The sequence below is a fragment of the Microplitis mediator genome, chromosome 6, assembly GCF_029852145.1.
Source record: "Microplitis mediator isolate UGA2020A chromosome 6, iyMicMedi2.1, whole genome shotgun sequence".
Taxonomy (NCBI): domain Eukaryota; kingdom Metazoa; phylum Arthropoda; class Insecta; order Hymenoptera; family Braconidae; genus Microplitis; species Microplitis mediator.
This window is the reverse complement of record NC_079974.1, coordinates 13,776,611-13,796,046: the sequence shown is the minus strand read 5'-3', so window position 1 is coordinate 13,796,046 and position 19,436 is coordinate 13,776,611. Positions and strand designations below refer to the sequence as shown.

Here is a 19,436-nt window from a genome sequence, read left to right as displayed (position 1 = left end):
GATTGAAATATTTATCGGTTTTAATCGGATTCAATCAGAAAATAATAATTCATTTTTTAATTATTTTCCGATTCAATCCTATTTATTCCGATAGATAAAATTCAATCAGATTTGATCGTAAAATAATCATTTTTTCACGATTATTTTCCGATTGAATCCGATGGAAGATTCTCAATCAGCTTTAATCGGATTCAATCGGAAAACAACAATTCGGATAGTACTAATAATTATTAAAATTTGGGTCGATATACATTTCATTAATCATGAATTCAGCAATTTTAAAAATATCCGAGTATAGAATTTTATCTGTCTTTTCAATTTAATCAATTTTATTAAAAGTTAAAACAATAGCATTTTTCAGGATTATATAAAACAATTTAACACCTTTTTTTAGAAAACTGTATCGATTGAATTTAAAACTATCACGAAAATAAAAGGAAACATCAATCAAAAATTATGTATATATTAGGTTGATTAAAAAAAAATTTTTTTTATGGTATCCAAAAATTGAAAGTAAACCTGAAAATAAAAATTTTGGTACCAATACAAGCTCTTTATAATAATATTACGGTTTGCTTCAATCCATTTTTCTATATTATTTTTAAATAACACGGGAAACCCGGGTCGAAAAATTTGATCTGATTTTAGTCTAATTGGACTATTTAATCTATGTTTTTGATATTTTACAAAAATTTTAAGCTGTATTCGACCTGTTATGTTAGAAAACAATTGCGTTACGGGCAGACAAAACTAAATTAATTCTTGAACTTTAAAAAATTTTAGTTCTGAAAATTTACAAAGACTAAACTTGATTAAATCATGGACTTATAAAATTTTTATTTATGGGCAATATTTATAAAAAAAATATTAAGTTACTGAATTGATTATGTTCTATTCAATATCTTTTGTTTAAAAATGTCGGCAGTTAATGGAAATTTGACAGCTTAGTTTTTAGTTTTCTTGACTGAATATTTGTAACATTGAATAAAAGCAGGGATAGGGAGTAGGAGTTTTGCTCTTTTTACGAAAAACTCCTCTAGCGAGTACTCCTGTGACTGAATAGCCTAAACCACTGATCTCTATACTAACTTTTTTATATAATTTCTATCGTTAAATATCACAATGATAATATTTCCAGACATACAAATTAATTGTTTAGAAATGATCAATTGAGCGAAAATAAATTGATATTTATTGTGAAATTTGTAGATTTTTGTAATAATAATGTTAGAATAATGTTAAATAGTGAAAGATTTTTTATGAGTAATGCTTAATGATGATCAAAATAGTTAATTTGTACCGTTTAGTGGAAAAAATTGAGGGGCAAAGTGGGCCCCCATCTAAAAAAATGTGTGAGACAAATTTATTGCTCGTTTTATTTTTTTTAAATTCTTCACTTTAAAAATGTTATGAATAAGCTGTGTTCATAATAAATTACGAATTTTAAAATATGGGGCAAAGTGGGCAAAAATGGGCAAGCCATAAATAAGCTAATAAGTAATAAATGAATAGTCGTAAAAAAGTAAAGGTGACTTATTATGAGCCTCGTTCGTAAAAAATTTTAGGGTGCTCACTTTGCTCTCAAATTTTCGGGGGGCCCACTTTACCCCACCCTCCCCTATATATCGAAAAAAACAACACTTGATAAATTTATTGAGAAATGCTTAAATTACTAAAATAAATGATTACTCGAGTCGAAATATGAAGTGTGATTCCAACGAATCGAGCGTTACAAACGTAACTCCAACGTCTCGGACGTTGCAAATGTAAAATTGGATTTACACTTGAAACGCTCGAGACGTTGGAATCACACTTCATCTTTCGACTCAGGTAACTATTCGCAATGTAATTAAATGAAATCAAAATAACTTTGTTGCGGTGAACGTGTTAATGGATATTTTTACAGAAATACGTTTACTCTATGAGATTGCCGTAATGTAACTGTAATGCTTTTTTGACCACGTGAAAACTTACGGCTAATCACCATGTTAAAAATTATGGGCGCGCAAGCGCAGTTGGTTACGATTTAGTTCTCTGACAACTATTTGAAGGCGCTACTGTATGCACAGATCGGTGACAATGGCGGACTATAGAATCAGCTATCCGGTTAGTATAGAGATCAATGAACCTCACTATGTAACGCCATCTTAACCGTAGGGATGGAAACAGAATTCAAAAAATCGATTTTCGATCTTTTGATTAATCGCAATTATAAGAATCGATTAATCGTTGTTCACAATCGATTTTAATCTATTTTTTTCGGTTATTCTATCGTTCAAGTCGATGTGCTGTTTTCAACTTTTAAGTCTTTATCAGATATAGAGCAATGTACTTTTTTCTCTATTACAAGTTTTTTTAAAAATAAGTCCAAACTACTAGCCCAGTCAGTTTACTGTTAAGCGTTGTGGGGGGAAATTGATAAATGGATTTTTTTTATTGAATGTACGTGAAAAATTCCGTAGATCACGAAAATAATAATAAAAAAGCTCAATTCATCCGGGTTTTTAAAATAAATAACAAAATAACAATAGGGATGCCGAGACACCGTGTATTTTCATTAAAAAACTTTTATCTATTAATGTAAAGTCCTATGATGACTAGTATTAAATTAAAGGGCGATAAATTCTGAATAAGAATATTCAAAACCAATCTCCCGGGGCTTATGATGTTCGTGAAAAAAATTAATTAAAAAAAAAACAAAATAATTAGTTATTTTTATTTAGTCACGCTGTGACAAGAACAAAGAAAATTGCAACTGATTTCTACTAGGGGTATGTAGGGGCAGGTCGGGCAGATATAAAAATCAGGTATCACGGCCGGTCATTTGAAACGCTGTAACTCCGTTAGTTTTACTCGGATTGATTTCAAATTTGTCCACAATATTCTCGACATATTGTTCATTCAGAAAAAAAATGAAAATAAAAATAAAAAAAAAAAAATTTTAAAACCCTACCCCACCCTTAAGAGTAAACTGACTGGACTATACACTAGGAGCCATTTTCGTTTATAATTACCTTGTACTTATCAGGTAAGCATTACAGTACTTATCGTTTATATTTGAAATATTTGTTGATTTGGTGTTTATTATTAATCACAGGAACTTATTTGGAAATTTAATTTACAAACAGTGGTAAAAAAGAGTATTAATATATAACAGGGTAAAATAGATTCGAATGACGATTTAATTAAGATCTAAACTTGGATTTGTCCACGGTCGATAATGGGTCCTAATTATAACCCGGTTTATTAAATTGAGTGATTCGACATGTCACCGGGTGTCGCTAATCAGTGAGACCCGAACATCCGTCCCTCTCTTTGACTAATTAATTTAGTAGGGATGAGTTTTCTGGGGGTGAATCAAAGAGACCCGACTCGAATAGTTATAAGGGAGTGCAGTGCCAAAAATCGAGAGAGTCAATCGGACGACCGAAGGCGATGGACGCCTAAGTGAAAGTTAATGAACGACTAGAGTGATCTACACCATTCTATACGAGGCAAGACGAGGGCCTTAACAATCTGGAGCAGATTCACCTGTAAAGAAAACTGGACGACAGTTGGAGGAATAGCCGGACATCAGCTACAAGTCTCATCTGGTTGCTGCTGTAAAATTCATCAAGGTAAAATTATAATTAATTAAGGCCGGAATTTATATTCCAATGGCAGAATTAATTATAATTAATTTAATTAATATCTTTCCGTTGGTCCTCGCGTATATAAATTGGAAGTTGTAGGCCGTTGGCCATTACAACCACGCGTCTCGTCTTCTCAAAAGTTTTCGCGCCGCTCTTATTCGCCATCTTGTCTATAACTCTGAATTATTTTATCCGAGGCCTTTGGCTGGAATAAAATAATTTTCCCGCGTAAATAATTAATTGAATAAATTATTCGATAACGTCAGTAAATTAATTGAGGCCGGAATTTATTCCAGTGGCTGAATTAATTCATAAATAAACTTTAATTTACTCGAATCCGTCAGTAAAATTCAGGACCCGAGTGACGCCAACTCAATCCCCGAATTCCTAGTCAATTCATAACGTAATTCTAGTCGCAATTTAATTGTAAATTAATTTTAAGTTAATTAATTTAAATATCTAAATAAAATAATGTCATAAAAAGGACGCTAGAATTGTGATAAATGGTTATTGAATAAAATGGAAAGAAACGGATTATTTTAGTGTGAAGTAAATTAATGTATAGAACTAGTGGGAAAATTATCAGTGGAAAATTAAAAGGAAAATTTAATTAATTAATACTTAATCTAAACAACAAATTAATTAATTAATATGTGTAAAATCAGTGAGTTAACTGGAAATTAAGGGAGTGATATATTATAATCGGAATGAGTTGATGTGGAAATTTTATATTGGAATTTTAGTTGAATTAGAGTCATAAAATTTTGGGTGAAAAAGATTGTGATGATATAAAAAGTACAAAAGGAAAACAGAGTTTTAAGTAGAGTCAAGAAATGTTAATTAAAAGAAAATGTGTCTGTGATTTAGGTACTGTGGACAAAAATATAAGTTAGGTTTAAGATATGTCTGGTGGACACTAGGAAATAAGAAATGCGGGTTAACGTCCTGTGGACGGTTTTTTAAAAGTAGAAATTAAGGAAAATAAGGTTTAACGTCCGGTGGACGGTTTTTTATAAAGGTGTATTAAGGTTCAAGGTTTAACGTCCGGTGGACGGTTTTTTAAAGAGGGTGTGTGTGTGTGTTACGTCCGGGAGACGCTTAAAATACGTGTGTGTGTGGGAGTGTGGAAACGTCCAGGGGACGCTATTAGTTTGTCATAAGATTCCGTCCAGGGGACGAGGTAAAAATTAGTTTGTCATAAGTAAACCGTCCAGGGGACGAGGTAAATATTAGTTTTTCATAAGGAAACCGTCCAGGGGACGAGAAAATTAGTTTGTCATAAGTATTTAGTTTGTCATAAGGTACCTCGCGGATTCGGAGTTACTGTCAAATCACAGTGAAATCGCAGTGAAATCAATTTTACCGTGAGTTTACTGTGTATTGACGGTAATTTCATAGTGAATTCACAGTCATTTTGTGCCATTTCGTTACCGTGGTTCTATAGTAATTTTACAGTAATTTTATGGTAGTTTCACTATGATTTCACTTGTGATTCTTTCGTAGGCTTACAATAAATTTACCATAGTTTCATGATAATCTTACAGTCGATGAACTATCGATTTATGGTAACCCGACAATGGTAACACTGAGGCTTTATCATGGATTTGCAGTAAGTTTATCGTGGTTTCACTAAGAATTCACTGTGATTCCATAGTAATCTGATGGTGTTAACTCTGCGGCTTAACAATAGTTTCACAGTCAGTTCATAGTGGTTTTACCATGATTTCACTGTGATCCCATGGAGACCTAGTAGTATTAGCACTGTGACTGTATGATATTTTCACAGCAAATTATTAGTGTTTTCTCCATGATTTAACTCTGATGGTGATCTGATACGGTACATCTATCATTAATCCAATTTAAAAATCAAAATTAGAATTTTTAATGTCATTAATCGATAGAAATGAAATTAAAAAAAAAATAGTATCAATTATTTCATAAATGCTTCTATAATTATTTGTAAGTTTAGCAAATATTTGGGCACATATGTATTTTATTTATTATAAATTTAGCTACTTTAGGAATTTCCGAGCGAAACTTTATCTGTGTTTATCTAATTTAGTTAATTTTAAAAAAGCTTAAGACGGTAAAATTCTTCAGAATTATGAAAAAAAATAAATAAATAAAAAAAATGAATAATTTTTTTTTCAAAACTGTATAAATTGAATTTAAACTATTGCAAAAAATAAAGAGAACATCATTTAGATTAATATTTCAATAGTAAATATTTATTATTTATCATAATTTAAAATAAAATATTCTTAAATTAAGAAAACTTGATGATTTACAAATGAAGGCAAAAATTTTTGTTTTATAAATATCGAATTCTTTTAATTTTATAATATTCAATAAGATAATTTTTCTTATAGCTTAGTCTTGAGTATATATACCCGGGTCGAAAAAAAATCTTAATTATGACTTAAAATTTAAGTCAAAATCCTTCAAATGTCAACTAAGTTAATTTTTTTAGTCAGTGTAAAATTTCTATAACATTTGACTTTTCGTGGCTTAGTTAGGATCGATTTAAGACAAAATAAGTCACGTTTAGGTCAAAACTGGTTCAGTTTGACTCTATTTCCTTTAGATTTAAGACAAAAAAAGTCACATTCAAGTCAGAATTGCGTCGATTTAAATACATTTTACTTAGATTTAAGTTAAAAAAAGTTTCATTTAAGTCAAAATTGATTCAATTGAAATATATTTTATTCAGATTTAAGACAAAAAAAGTTACATTAAAGTCAGAATAAAACAAACTTAGACAGTTACAACGCAAATTTAAAAAATACTTATAATTAGTAACATATAATTAATGATAGTAATAATTATTAGCGACAGTTATAATAATAATGTTAATTATAATAATAATAATAAACATTAAAAAATAATTCTTCTTATGTAGCATTTAAATACTTGAATGAAAAACGTTTTGGTCTTCTTCATTCTTTTATAAAAATTATTGATAAAATATGGGATTGTCAAAAAATTAGTAATTGTAAGTGAGCCTGTCAGACTTCTCCAACTATCACGCTTATATTCATTCATTGTAACTGAAAATGTATTTGCGATTCCTGTTGAAAATTTACTATCGGTATGTTTTTATATTAATACAGGTAATAAAACGTTTATTGCAGAATTGGTTAATCAATATGATAATGAATGATATTGCGTAAACCAGAGCTTATACAAATTCTTCAGGAACAGAATAAAAAAAAATCATTGCAATAAAAATTTTTTTAATAGTAATTTTAATTTAATCAGAAATAATTTTGAAAAAATTTGCTATAATTAAAATTAAGATTTAATTTTAGATTAGTTTAATTAATAAATAAGTATAAAAACCACATTCGATTTGACTTAATTTTTAAGTTAAAATTAAGTTAAATATAGAACTAGATTTCGAATCGATAACCAGTTGTTTTTTTAAGACAAAATAAGTCAAATTTAAGGCAATGAAATAATTTAAGCCAAAAAAAGTTAAATTAAAGGAAACTAAACAGTTTAAGTCAAAAAAAGTCTAATCTAAGGCAAAAAAGTTAAAAAAAGTCAAGATTAAGTCAATATTAAGTCAAAAAAAGTTTAAAAAGTTAAAATGTGGAATACAGTTGTCGGCATATCGACGACTTCAAAGGAAATTAAGTTAAATCAAGTAAAATTTAAGATTTTTTTTTGACCCGGGTAGTCAACCATGTTGTACAACGTTTTTATAGTCATTTTCAAGATATAGTTATCATTAAATAATTAAATTTTTAATTTTTTTGTTCAGAGCAAATGAATACTTTACTTAAATACGAATATTTTTTAGTGAATATAATTTTGTTTAATATTTCAGGGATGCATTGCCTCGGAGCTATTACGGATCAGTCCTGTGGCAAGCTGAATATTAGCCCTGGTGGTAATCGTGGGAACGTGTTGAGTGTGGTCCGAGCACTCGGAATTTTAGTCTGTGAGGGAAGAATTCAAAGTTCTCCGCGAGGTTATCAAGAGGGTCCGCACTGTTGTGTACCTTTACAGTCAGCCCTTAATCATCATGTGTGTGAGAAAGATAATTATTTGGTAAGAGTCGAATTCCAGCTCTACTTAATATGTCTTGTATAATCTCATTTCACTTTCCACTACCCATTCAAAATAGTCGTATGTTCATCAAGTAAAAATATTCACCTCCATGCTTTCAGTTCCTTGTCTTCGCCATAGAATAAATGAGTACACTAATCTAAAATAGATTTTATCGATAGTTCCTCGTAAATTACAAACATTTGCCTATTATTAACATATCTTTATTTCAAATCAAGAGCTCTCTGAAATTGAATCAGTCGAATTTTACTGAATCACAGTAGAATACAATTAATTCAATTAATGACTATAGCCATTATTAAAATTCACTGAGAAATCAGTAAAGTTCATTTCTGAATCAGTAATCTTGTCTCAATCTATTTTGCTGATACCCACTGATATTTCAGTAAAATTTGTAGTCTCTAAGAAAATAAGTCTAATTGTCACAGGTTTAACTTTAGAAAGTGTTTTATAATTATGTTGTTTAAAGTATTAAATTATCCTCTTTAAGTTTTGTAATTAATAATTACAATCAACATAGTGTATTTATACCGTACCTGGTTACAAGCGTACTTTTTACTTCTCTACACATAATACTCTACCAACATACAACTCTCTTAAATAGATTTCTATGCGAATATATCAATATTAAATATATTTATTAGGGTGCTTCAAAAAAAAACTTTAATTTTTTTTTTGCTCTTACCCCCTAAAATGTTAGTGGTTGCCGAGAAAAAAATCCTCCCAAAAGATGGGCTGTCTAGCTCAACTCTAAGAGGTCGCTATTTTAATTTTAATTTCCCATCTGATTAACATGTAAAAATTTATTTTTTCATTCAAAGTGTAATTACTCGTACGCTGCTCAATATTTTTCAAATTTATACATAGAACTTTAAAGCTGAGTCCTCAAGCTTTCCAAAACCCTATGACAAGTCATAATTACCATTATTCAAATGTCTATTGAAGCTATCTAAAAAGTATCGATTTTGTATTTCAAAATGAAATTGTTAATTTTCGATTTTTTTTTGCTAGCTTCAATTGGGGATAATTATGACTTGTCATAGAGTTTTGGAGAGCTTGAAAAATCAACTATGAAGATCTATGTATAAATTTGAATAATATTGAGCAGCTTACGAGTAATTACACTTTGAATAAAAAAATAAATTTTTACATGTTAATCAGATGGGAAATTAAAATTAAAATAGCGACCTCTTAGAGTTGAGCTAGAGAGCCCATCTTTTGGGAGGATTTTTTTCTCGGCAGCCACTAACGTATTAGGGGGTAAGAGCAAAAAAAAAAAATTAAAGTTTTTTTTTGAGGTACCCTAATACTTATGTTGCAAAATAATTCTATGTAAAATTATCTCTATATGAACTTATTCTATTTAATATAAATATATGCGAAAATAATTCACCCTGTTCAAAAATAAAAATTGGTTTAGACTTGGTCGTCTTAAATCGTGACTAAGGAAGACCAGTTAAGTCACGATTTAAGACGACCAAGTCCAAACCAAGTTTTATTTTTGACCCGGGCATGTCCAAAATATCTCTATATTATATATCTCTATGAAAATCAAGTCTCTTCAAAATTTACTATATTATGATAGAATTAGGTGTTAACATATTTATATTATGGAATTTCTTCATAACTATTCAACTCTCCTCAATATTTCTCTATTCTGAATATCTCTATGACACAACAATTAAATGAAAAAATTTTTCTATTTAAAAATTTTTCTATGTTGACCTAAGTCAGTTTTAACATTTTTCTACCTGAAAAAAAACTAAGTTTTATGAATGATTTTGTATCTTACCACCAGCAATCGTGTGGCGCTACCATCCAATTCTTTTAATGTAAAATTTTTGAAAGTTGTTTCTATAAATATTTTATGTTTTTTCAAAATTAATACATTTTTTTAACGCCTGCTATTTCCAGTACTATACTCATACATGCATTAGATAAATATTTTTATTTCAATTCTATTAAATTATAATAAAATACTGACAGTCACCGCTTAAATTTAATGACACCAATTTCTTGTCATTGTTGTTTTTAATATCATTATCATTATTATTGTATTGTTGTTCGAATTTGATGGTAGCGCCACGCGGTTGCTGGTGGTAAGATACAAAACCATTCATAAAACTTAGTTTTTTTTTCAGGTAGAAAAATGTTAAAACTGACTTAGGTCAACATAGAAAAATTTTTGAATAGAAAAATTTTTTCATAGAATTGTTGTGTCATAGAGATATTCAGAATAGAGAAATATTGAGAAGAGTTGAATAGTTATGGAGAAATTCCATAATATAAATATGTTAACACCTAATTCTATCATAATATAGTAAATTTTATAGAGACTTAATTTTCATAGAGATATATAATGTAGAGATATTTTGGACACGAATTATTTTCGCATATATTTATATTAAATAAAATAAGTTTACATAGAATTATTTTGCAACATAAATATATTTAATATTGATATATTCGCATAAAAATCTATTTAAGAGAGTTGGATGTTGGTAGAGTATTATATGTAGAGTAGTAAAAAGTACGCTTGTAACCACCCAGCAATCGGAATCGCATTGGCTTCTAATGCGATTCAATGTGATTCAACGCGATTCAATACTATTTTTGAAACCCATTGTATCGCGGTAGAAAGTATTGAATCGTATAGGATTTTCAAGACCCCGTAGATCATGCAGTTTAAAGGTTAAACTGAATAACCAACTAAGATTTCTGTGTACCATAAGTCGTTAAAGTAGTAATAATTGAAATGAAATATCGTATTACTATTTAATTTTCGCAGTCATTTATTCAAAGGAAAATATTCTCATAAAATGAAAAATAATAACTGTTATCATTTATATTTTATAATAAAATGAAATTATATCTTCAATCCAAAGAGGTTATTTTGCGGTGTCAATTTTTAAAAAAATATTAGATTACAATTAAAAAATAAATTTTTTACAATAATTTTATTTAAAATAAATATTCATTTATCGCATAGTAATTTTTTAATTAAATTTAACCAAGAAAATTTTAGAGAAGACAATTTTAAAAATGTTAAAATTTGTTGACAGTCAAACGTCAAAGTAAGACCTTGACAAGTTTTCTGGACCTGTCATCTAGTGTAGTCGAGAAGTGAGTTCTGTGCGAAAAGTTGTAAATACACTCTTAAAAATATGGCGGTTGGTGCATTGGATTCAGAATTTAATTCTGGGAAATGGGCATTTTTTATTTTATCCGCCATTAAAAATTTCATTTGTTACAAACAAAAAATGAAGAGACAAAAAGGGAGTCTCCGTTTTGTAGCTATAACTTCAAAAATATTAAAGATATCTGAAATTAAAAAAAAAAGTCTAAAAGAGGAGAAAATGTTAGTAAAATAAGTCTCGACTCTCCGAGTTGTAGCTCCATTATTTATAATTTTAATTTAACGTTGAAAGTTGGGCTCCGCGCGGCTGTTTCGGTGCCTAGGCGTCGCCGCAAAGCAAAGTATGCAACACTTCTCGACTAGACTATTTGTCTATCTGACATTTTTAATATTTATATTTTAACAAAGTTCAATAGTTTGTATTTTTTAAATAAATAAATGCATGCTTTTAAACTTAATTACTTTCACAGTCATTTAATTTTTCGTGCTTAGTGAATTATTTTACTAAAAAAATTTGATATCATTAAAATGATTGCAAAAGCTATAATTTTACTAGATGTTTTCTATTTACACTCTGTATTAAAATAATTTTTTTTCTCTCAATTATTTTTGAGTCACCCTGATAACCAGGGTTACTCGTACAAAAGTTGGTATTCATTAGTTTGCGACCTACTTGACGACAAGCTGTCGACAACTTTAGAATTTGCAACTTTTGACTTCAAGTTACCGCCACTTTCTGAGAAAGTTGACGCCAGTATAGAACCGCAACTGGAATGCAGGTTTCTGGAGAAAATGGGAGGCAACTTACCGTCAATTTATGGATTTCCAACTTTTGCCACCAATTTTCTCAGAAAGTGTCGATCAACTTTGGAAGTATCAACTTTTGCGGGCAACGTGGTGTCCAGTTGCGGCTGTAGTTTCACGTCAGTTTTTCTCCAACTTGGCTATCAGGGCATATGATAATCGTATTGAAATTTTTAAATTTCGGCTATCGGTAATCTAGAATTTTGGGTTAATCGGTAAAAAACATTTCCTGCTTAGCCTATATCAACGTGTCGCATTGAATCGCATTGATTCGGATTGACAAGACGGCCATTCCATCGCATTGAATCGGATAGAAAACTGAATGTAATTCAATGCGATCCCGTTTGCTGGGCAGGTACGGTATGAATACACTATGCTGATAGTATATACTCATAGTTATACTTCATGGTTAAAAAAGTACAAAATGTATAATATTTTTTTTGTTTTATTTTTATTTTCAGTGCAATAGGTATCTTGTTCTAATCAAAGAGATAGCAGATAGAGTTGAAATTGGTGCAAATTTGTGCATTGAAGTTTTTATGTGTAGCAATTGTCCATGTGGATTAGCAACATCAACTTGTAAAAATCCAGCCTCTCCAATACTGTCCTCATTAATCTCACAATGGCCGCATTCGTGCGAAATTCTTCTCGAGTATTGGCGTATTGGAGTTCTCCCCACCAAGTATGTATATTTCAATTTATTGATAATAAGAAGTTCTTATTTTATCAACCATTCTATCCACCTTTTAAAATTAAGTTAAAACACCTTTATTCTCCGAAGAGGATTTTTCTTCTCGATAAATAGAAACTTTTTTTGCAAGACTACCCTGGTAGAAAATGAAATCGGGTTCCGGCCAGGTACCTGGATATTGGACTAAACTTTCGTAGGACCTCTATTCCGGTCGGGTGCCTGTCCAGGTAAAATTTTATTTACCCGACCAAGTAGTAATCACGTAATATAAACGACGGGTCTCAATATTTTTTGCAGGCACTCAATTAGACATATGCCCATCTAAATTTAAGTAAAAATTTTAATTTTATTAAAATAAAAAAGCATGTATATTTGTAGACTTATGCGCGATTTTTTTTTTAACTGCTGAGTCTCGAACCTGGTCCTTCATGGCTGCTATGCGAGTGTCTTATCCACTGGGCTGACAAACTATGAACATGAATAGGACATTTTTAAGTTTTATTGAAGTATTCAACTAACGTATAAGATGTGAGATACCTTAGAATATACAATCATAATAATAATTACTGCATGAAGTTATTCAATTTCCATTCGGATAAAAATCAAATTATTGTATTTAAATATAAATTTTGAAGACTTTTTAAATAATTGTAACTCATAACCATGCACATCTATATAATTTATTATCCCAGGTAGAAAGTAATCAATGGAATTAGCTTGTATTTAGCTAATTTTATCAGTTTTAGCCTAAAATTAGCTAACCAACTACGGTTAACACAAGGTTAGTTGGTAACGCTTTGGATCGCTAACATAAGCTTGCAGTTTTAGCTTGCATAAACAGTGACAATTCAGCTTACTATAAGGTTAAAAACATATCTTATTCTTAGCTAGAATAGATTTGGTAATTTAAGTTTGAACACATGTTTACAGAGAAAAATATTTTATTATTTTTTTTCTGAACACAAACATCAGATATTGGGCATTAAATGTATAGTGTTATATATATTTTAGAAATATTAAACAGTAAATGTTCTTTTATGGTTGCCATCCTGATTAAAAAAAATGATTAAAAAGTATTTGAAATGATTTGTTTTTTAATCATTTTAAATACTTTTTAATCCTTCAAATCATTTCTAATCCTGTCTCTTATGGACATTTAACGTGTGAAATCATTTTTTTAAATCAGGGCATTCATCGTTTTAACAGTAATTTATAACGTAATCAGTTTTATGCTTGTAATGTAACGACGTTCTAAAAAATTCAATTTTTTTTATTATGAGCATTAAAAACTTGTGATTCAATAATTTAAAAAATTAAAACTTACTTACTTAGTAAATAATTTTCTTTATCCATGTTGCAAATATAATTGAACTCATTTATCACTTATAAACAATAACACAAACTCCTAATTAACCTCAAACTTCAGTTTTCAATGTACGCTTCCCGCGCGGTTTTGCGAATACCGTAAAAATGCCGTAAATTTTCGGCATTTATACACATGCCGTAAATTTACCGTAATAATTTGGTAATAATATGGTTATATTGGCCAGTTTTTCTGCTGTACTTATACTGTAGAGTTACCAGATTATTATAGTAAAATTACTATAAAAATGCCGAACTTTTACCAAAAAAATGCCGTCAAAAAACTATAAAAATGCCGCACTTTTACCAAAAAAATGCTATATAAATACCGCAATAATGCGATAATTTTATAATAATAAAATCGTATTTTTTTGGTAATTATACCGTAGATATCCTGCGATTTTGTCAGATTTATCCTGATATAATGAAAAATCGTAAAAAATTTGGTTTTATTTTATATTTGCTTCTGCGGTTAAAATCATCGAAAATGTGCAAAGTGTAAAATTTTATATTTTATTCTCTTAGTTCACACATTTCTTATTGAAACAAAAGAATGTAAGTGAAAATAAGAATCCGGGGAAATTGAGGTTTTCAATTTTCTCAAGTTTGTTTGTATAGATATAAACACAATTAGTATCAACTTTCGAATAAGCGATTTGGCATAATGGTTAACAGATCAGGCTTTCAATCATTAGGACTCGGGATCGAGCCCACGAGTTGGCGGGTTTTTTCTTTTTTTTTTTTCATGACAGTTATTGTACATATAACTTTATAATGTTATATATAATTATATATAATTAAATAAAATTTTATATAATTATATATAATTTTTGTTCCGGGTAGAACGGTTTAATGCTGCAAAAATGCCGAAAATATGCTGTATAATTACGGTTTTAATGCTGTTAAAATACCGTATTTTTTCTGTTTTATTACCGTAAATATTCTGAATTTTTTTCGTAAATTTTTGGTAGTAATGCAGCAAAAAAACTGGCCAAAATAACTTGAATAATACCATATTTATGCAGTATTTATACCGTATAATTCCGGTATTTTCAAAACCGCGAGGGTTGGAGTAATGTTAGCAGATAAGGTAGTTTTAAGTTTAGAATCCAAGCTTAGAACGAATCTTATCATACGCGTGGAAAAAAAGCTAACAGAAAGGTATATTTGAAGGTTAGTTACACTCGAAAGACTTGTCATAGAATTCATTCTAATAACAACCTAAAATAAAGCTTACAAAACAAGACTTAGATGTTAAGCTAAAATGAAGCCTTTTTTTGAAGTTTCAAACTTGTCCGACTAAGACAATTTTCTACTTGGGATTAATATTTAAACTTGAAAAAAATAATTAATTGTTCTGCAAAATTTCTTGGCCAACTCCAACAAATTTAAAAAAAAAAGAAAAAATTTTTTTAGCTTTTGAAATTCTAGCAAATGTTATAACTCAACAATTTTTTTATTGACTATTTTTTGCAAACACTGATTAATTAAGTGAAAAAGTTCGGCCGTAATTCAGATAAATCTTATATTTACTTAGGTAATAATAGTAAAATACCTGGACTGGCTAACACAGTCGGGGACATAAAAATTTTACCGTTCAAGTACCTGGCCAGCTACCTGTCTACCGGGCAACAAGTTTTACAATACTCAAATGCTCGGAATGGCTAATGCAACCAGGGACATTGAAATTGGCCCGTTCACCCTAGTAACACGTGTTTGAGCAAGATTCCGGAGTAAGTATCTTGAGCAAGACTCCTAGCTGCTAGTGCCTTTTTCTACGTATGTGTCTTTCGCAAGATCGTATATCAAGAAACCTATGTCAAGTTTTGACTATGTCTTGCTCTTGGTATCGTACGCAAGAATATTAAAGATATCTCGAACACGTGCAATGAAACAGTGTCTGACGCATTTCTTGCACCAGTAACTTACGGCAGGTACTTACGTATGGCTTGCTCAAGATCTGCTCAATGCTCAAAATTGACCTTGAGCAGATCTTGAGCAAGCCATGCGCAACAATTTTCAACTATAGTCTACCTCCAGAATTGAGTTATAATCTGGCACAAATTTCTTGTGTAAGGCTTGCAATTTTAATTTGGTCACAAGTATCTGCAGCAAGACACATACGTAGAAAAAGACACTAGCACCTATCGATCTTGAGAGGAGACTTGCTCAAGAATTGGAAAAGATTGTTTTATGGGCAAAAGCCCCTGTCCAGGTACCTGTCGACCGGGCAATAAGTTGTAATGGGTGTGCTTATTATATTGGTTTAGATTGTAGTCCCAATATAATAAGTGTCCCACACATATGCAAAACTTGAGGCGTTCTGCGAGCCTGTCTGACTGTCTCAGTATCTCCAGGTGAGGGTAAACCCCGACTGGACCACGCAGTGAAAAATAAAATTTACGAGAGAGAAAATTCGCTGAAGCTTACACTTGTAAAGGGAAATGTTCAAAAATAATTAATATGTAATTTATAGAAAATAATTGAGTCTGGCATTTATTCAAGACGGGTCGTCTTACAAAATTTTATAATGACAGGTGAACAATAAATTAGAATGGATGATGAATTTGACTCGACAATTGATTTTGAAAAGATTTTATACTGACCCTATCCAAAAATTCCCATAGAATTCACTCAACTGCGACAAAAACCGCATAGAATCCTATAGACTGTATTGGTTTCTATGCGGTTTTTGTCGCAGTTGAGTGGATTCTATGGAATTTTTTAGATAGGGGACTCTACTATTATAATATTATAAGTGAGTCTATTTTAACAATATTTCTCAATGACTCTATTTTAACAGTATTTACAATGACTCTATTTTAACAATATTATAATGACTCTATTAACAATATTATAATGACTCTATTAACAATATTATACCCGAAAAAACTCCACTCACTTTAACACTTTTACTCCAACAACTGTCCCGTGACCTCCGCCGATCTCTCCAACAAGACACCAATAGATTTCTCTGGTCCTCTAACCTCCTCGAACTCAATCCTCAGTCACCAGGTCCCAAGTCCACTTCCAAAACCCAATCCTCCAATAATCCACAGTAATTTATAATAATCAGAATAAGCTTCCACTCACCAGTGGGCTTATAAGCTCTTGGCAAATGGCGTGTGTGTGAATAAATTTAACACTGGATGTTGAAGATGAAAATTTTATAGTAGTATATGTATCAGTGCGGGAAGTGCGTCCGTCTCTGATGAACGCCAAAACCAAGAGAACGTCTCTCGAAAATTGCCAAGCCTCGTACCCACTGATCTCTATACTAACTTATTATGAGCCTCATTGATAAAAAATTTTAGGGTGCTCACTTTGCTCTCAAATTTTCGGGGGGCCCACTTTACCCCACCCTCCCCTATATATCGAAAAAAACAAAACTTGATAAATTTATTGAGAAATGCTAAAATTACTAAAATAAATAATTACTCAAGTCGAAATATGAAGTGTGATTCCAACGTCTCGAGCGTTACAAACGTAACTCCAACGTCTCGGACGTTGCAAATGTAAAGTTGGATTTACCCTTGAAACGCTCGAGACGTTGGAATCACACTTCATATTTCGACTCGGGTAACTATTCGCTCGTACCCCTCACTCTCAGGTTGGCCAACGTCTACAAAACAAAATTGCCTCAAAACTCGACAGCAGTGACCCCAGCGATGAGTAGATTGTTTGGTTATTGGCCGTTGTTGTAGGAGGAGGTCGCTCTCGTTTTGGTGCGAGTCGAATTTGAATTTAAATTTAAAAGATATGAATTTCACCCCGTTACAAAGTTTTGCCGTAGTAAAATGCCATGCCAGGCCAATGCAGCCGGGCACACAACAACTTACCCGTTGAGGCACCCGGCTTGGTACCTGCTGGTCAGGCTACAGTTTTTCCTCCGGCCGGGCACCTTTTCAGGATCATATAATCAGGGCATCAGGTATGGCCCCGACTGGGTGCCGTTTTGTAGTCGGGTACGCCCCAACAAATTTCTACCAGGGTACTTGAAGAAAAAAAAAAAAAAATGATTTTTTTTTAAGCATCCTCAATATACTATATGTTTCAATATAATTAAGAAACCTCCTAACTACATATTTTTGACAAAAAGTCTTTTTTGCATTTTCTACTAGAAATTCTTATTAACATACTATAACATATTATATTATACATATAAGACATTCTCTGAGCTTCATACCAGAAGTTCGAATACCAGAAATTTGAGGAGACTGATAAGTTATAAAATTGAAACAAAAGAATTTTTTTGTATAAGTCTTATTCATTCAAATGTTCTTTCTATAATAACGCACTTTTTGTATCAATTCATTGTACTACTTTGAGTGTAGATATTAATTAAAGCGAGTTTGCCGGTGAAAAATTTGTAACCGAATTATAGCCCAACATGTTTTAGATGTACGATATGAAAATGAAAAATGCTAAAAATAATTTTTTTTTTTTTTGAATATTTTCTGATCTTATATATAAATTTGTATTGTTTACTTTTTATAGGAGCTCAGAAATGATGAATCCGCTAGCTTTATATCAAGCTGTCCGATCTCGTTTGCACTTTAGTCAAGTAGCAGCTTGGTGGTCACGTAGCAATGGTACTAAACCAGCCTACGTTGCGACAAGAATTATACCATATAATATAGACAATCTCAGAAATTTTCGGGAGACGCCAATAGAACATACGTTTCCTTTAGCGGCAATTGGTGATGGTAATTCTGTAACTGTTACTGTTTGGGCTTTGCCACGAATGAAAGATGTACCCACGCTTGTTTGTCCCGTTCACCTGGGAAAAGGTGTTCAGGAAGAAGAATGTACTGCCAGAGCACTTACACCAACAAAAAATGTTGTCTCATCTCGCCCAGATATTAATCTTCTACCACCATCACTTGTTGATGATAGACTACAAACATCATGTGATAAATCCGGAAAGCATCATTGTAGTTGCGAAGATGAAGACGGATGTCCACCTTCACCGTGTTTTAAACCAAATGGCGAAAGAAAACGTCGTAGATCCTTACCATGTGGTCCGCCTGATGCTGGTTCATGTTCTACACTCAATAATGTTCCACTAATGTCCGTTATTGAAACAAATTTGTCTAATAAATCCAAAGATGCTGGGATAAGTTTTATGGATAAAGAACAATCTCCTGACGTAGGAAGATTCAGTAATCAAACCTGTGCAAGTACTGATACACTTGAACGTAGCTTTAGGATGCAAGTTAATCTTACTCTTAAAACGCCAGAATATAATGATGAAAAACGATATAAACCATCATCAGAACTTTTAGCCGCTGAAATGCAATCATATGTCAACAATACTGCTGAAACTGACTCTAATAAATTTAAATCTTTTGTGCCTTTTGTTGAGTCAAAAGACTTACGAATGTCTGACACGTTTAATTGTAATGAAAAACAATCATATAGTTTACAAGAACAAAACAATTTTCTATCATCTGCATCAAGTAAAACTAATACTGTTATAAATCCTTTTGTGGAAAATTTTCCATTTTATGAATCAAATTTTGATCCATCTGCGGTTTTTAGTTCAATACTTCGTAATAATAATAATAATAATAATAATAATAATAATAATAATAATAATAATAATAATAATAATAATAATAATAATAATAATAATTATAATGATAATAATGATAATAATAATAATAATAATAATAATAATAATAATAATAATAATAATAATAATAATAATAATAATAATAATAATAATAATAATAATAAT

General features: G+C 30.7%; 1 protein-coding gene across 1 annotated transcript in view; it reads left to right on the top strand.

The window, feature by feature from the left end:
• The window catches only part of LOC130670539 (atos homolog protein A), a 125,224-nt gene that overhangs the window by 37,673 nt on the left and 68,115 nt on the right, over positions 1 to 19,436 (top strand). Inside the window, exons 2-4 of the mRNA XM_057473956.1 lie at positions 7,462 to 7,685; positions 12,105 to 12,325; positions 18,194 to 19,433. Of these exons, the coding sequence (XP_057329939.1) occupies positions 7,464 to 7,685; positions 12,105 to 12,325; positions 18,194 to 19,433 (1,683 nt within the window). The 5' untranslated portion in view covers positions 7,462 to 7,463. The remainder of the gene's footprint in view (positions 1 to 7,461; positions 7,686 to 12,104; positions 12,326 to 18,193; positions 19,434 to 19,436) is intronic.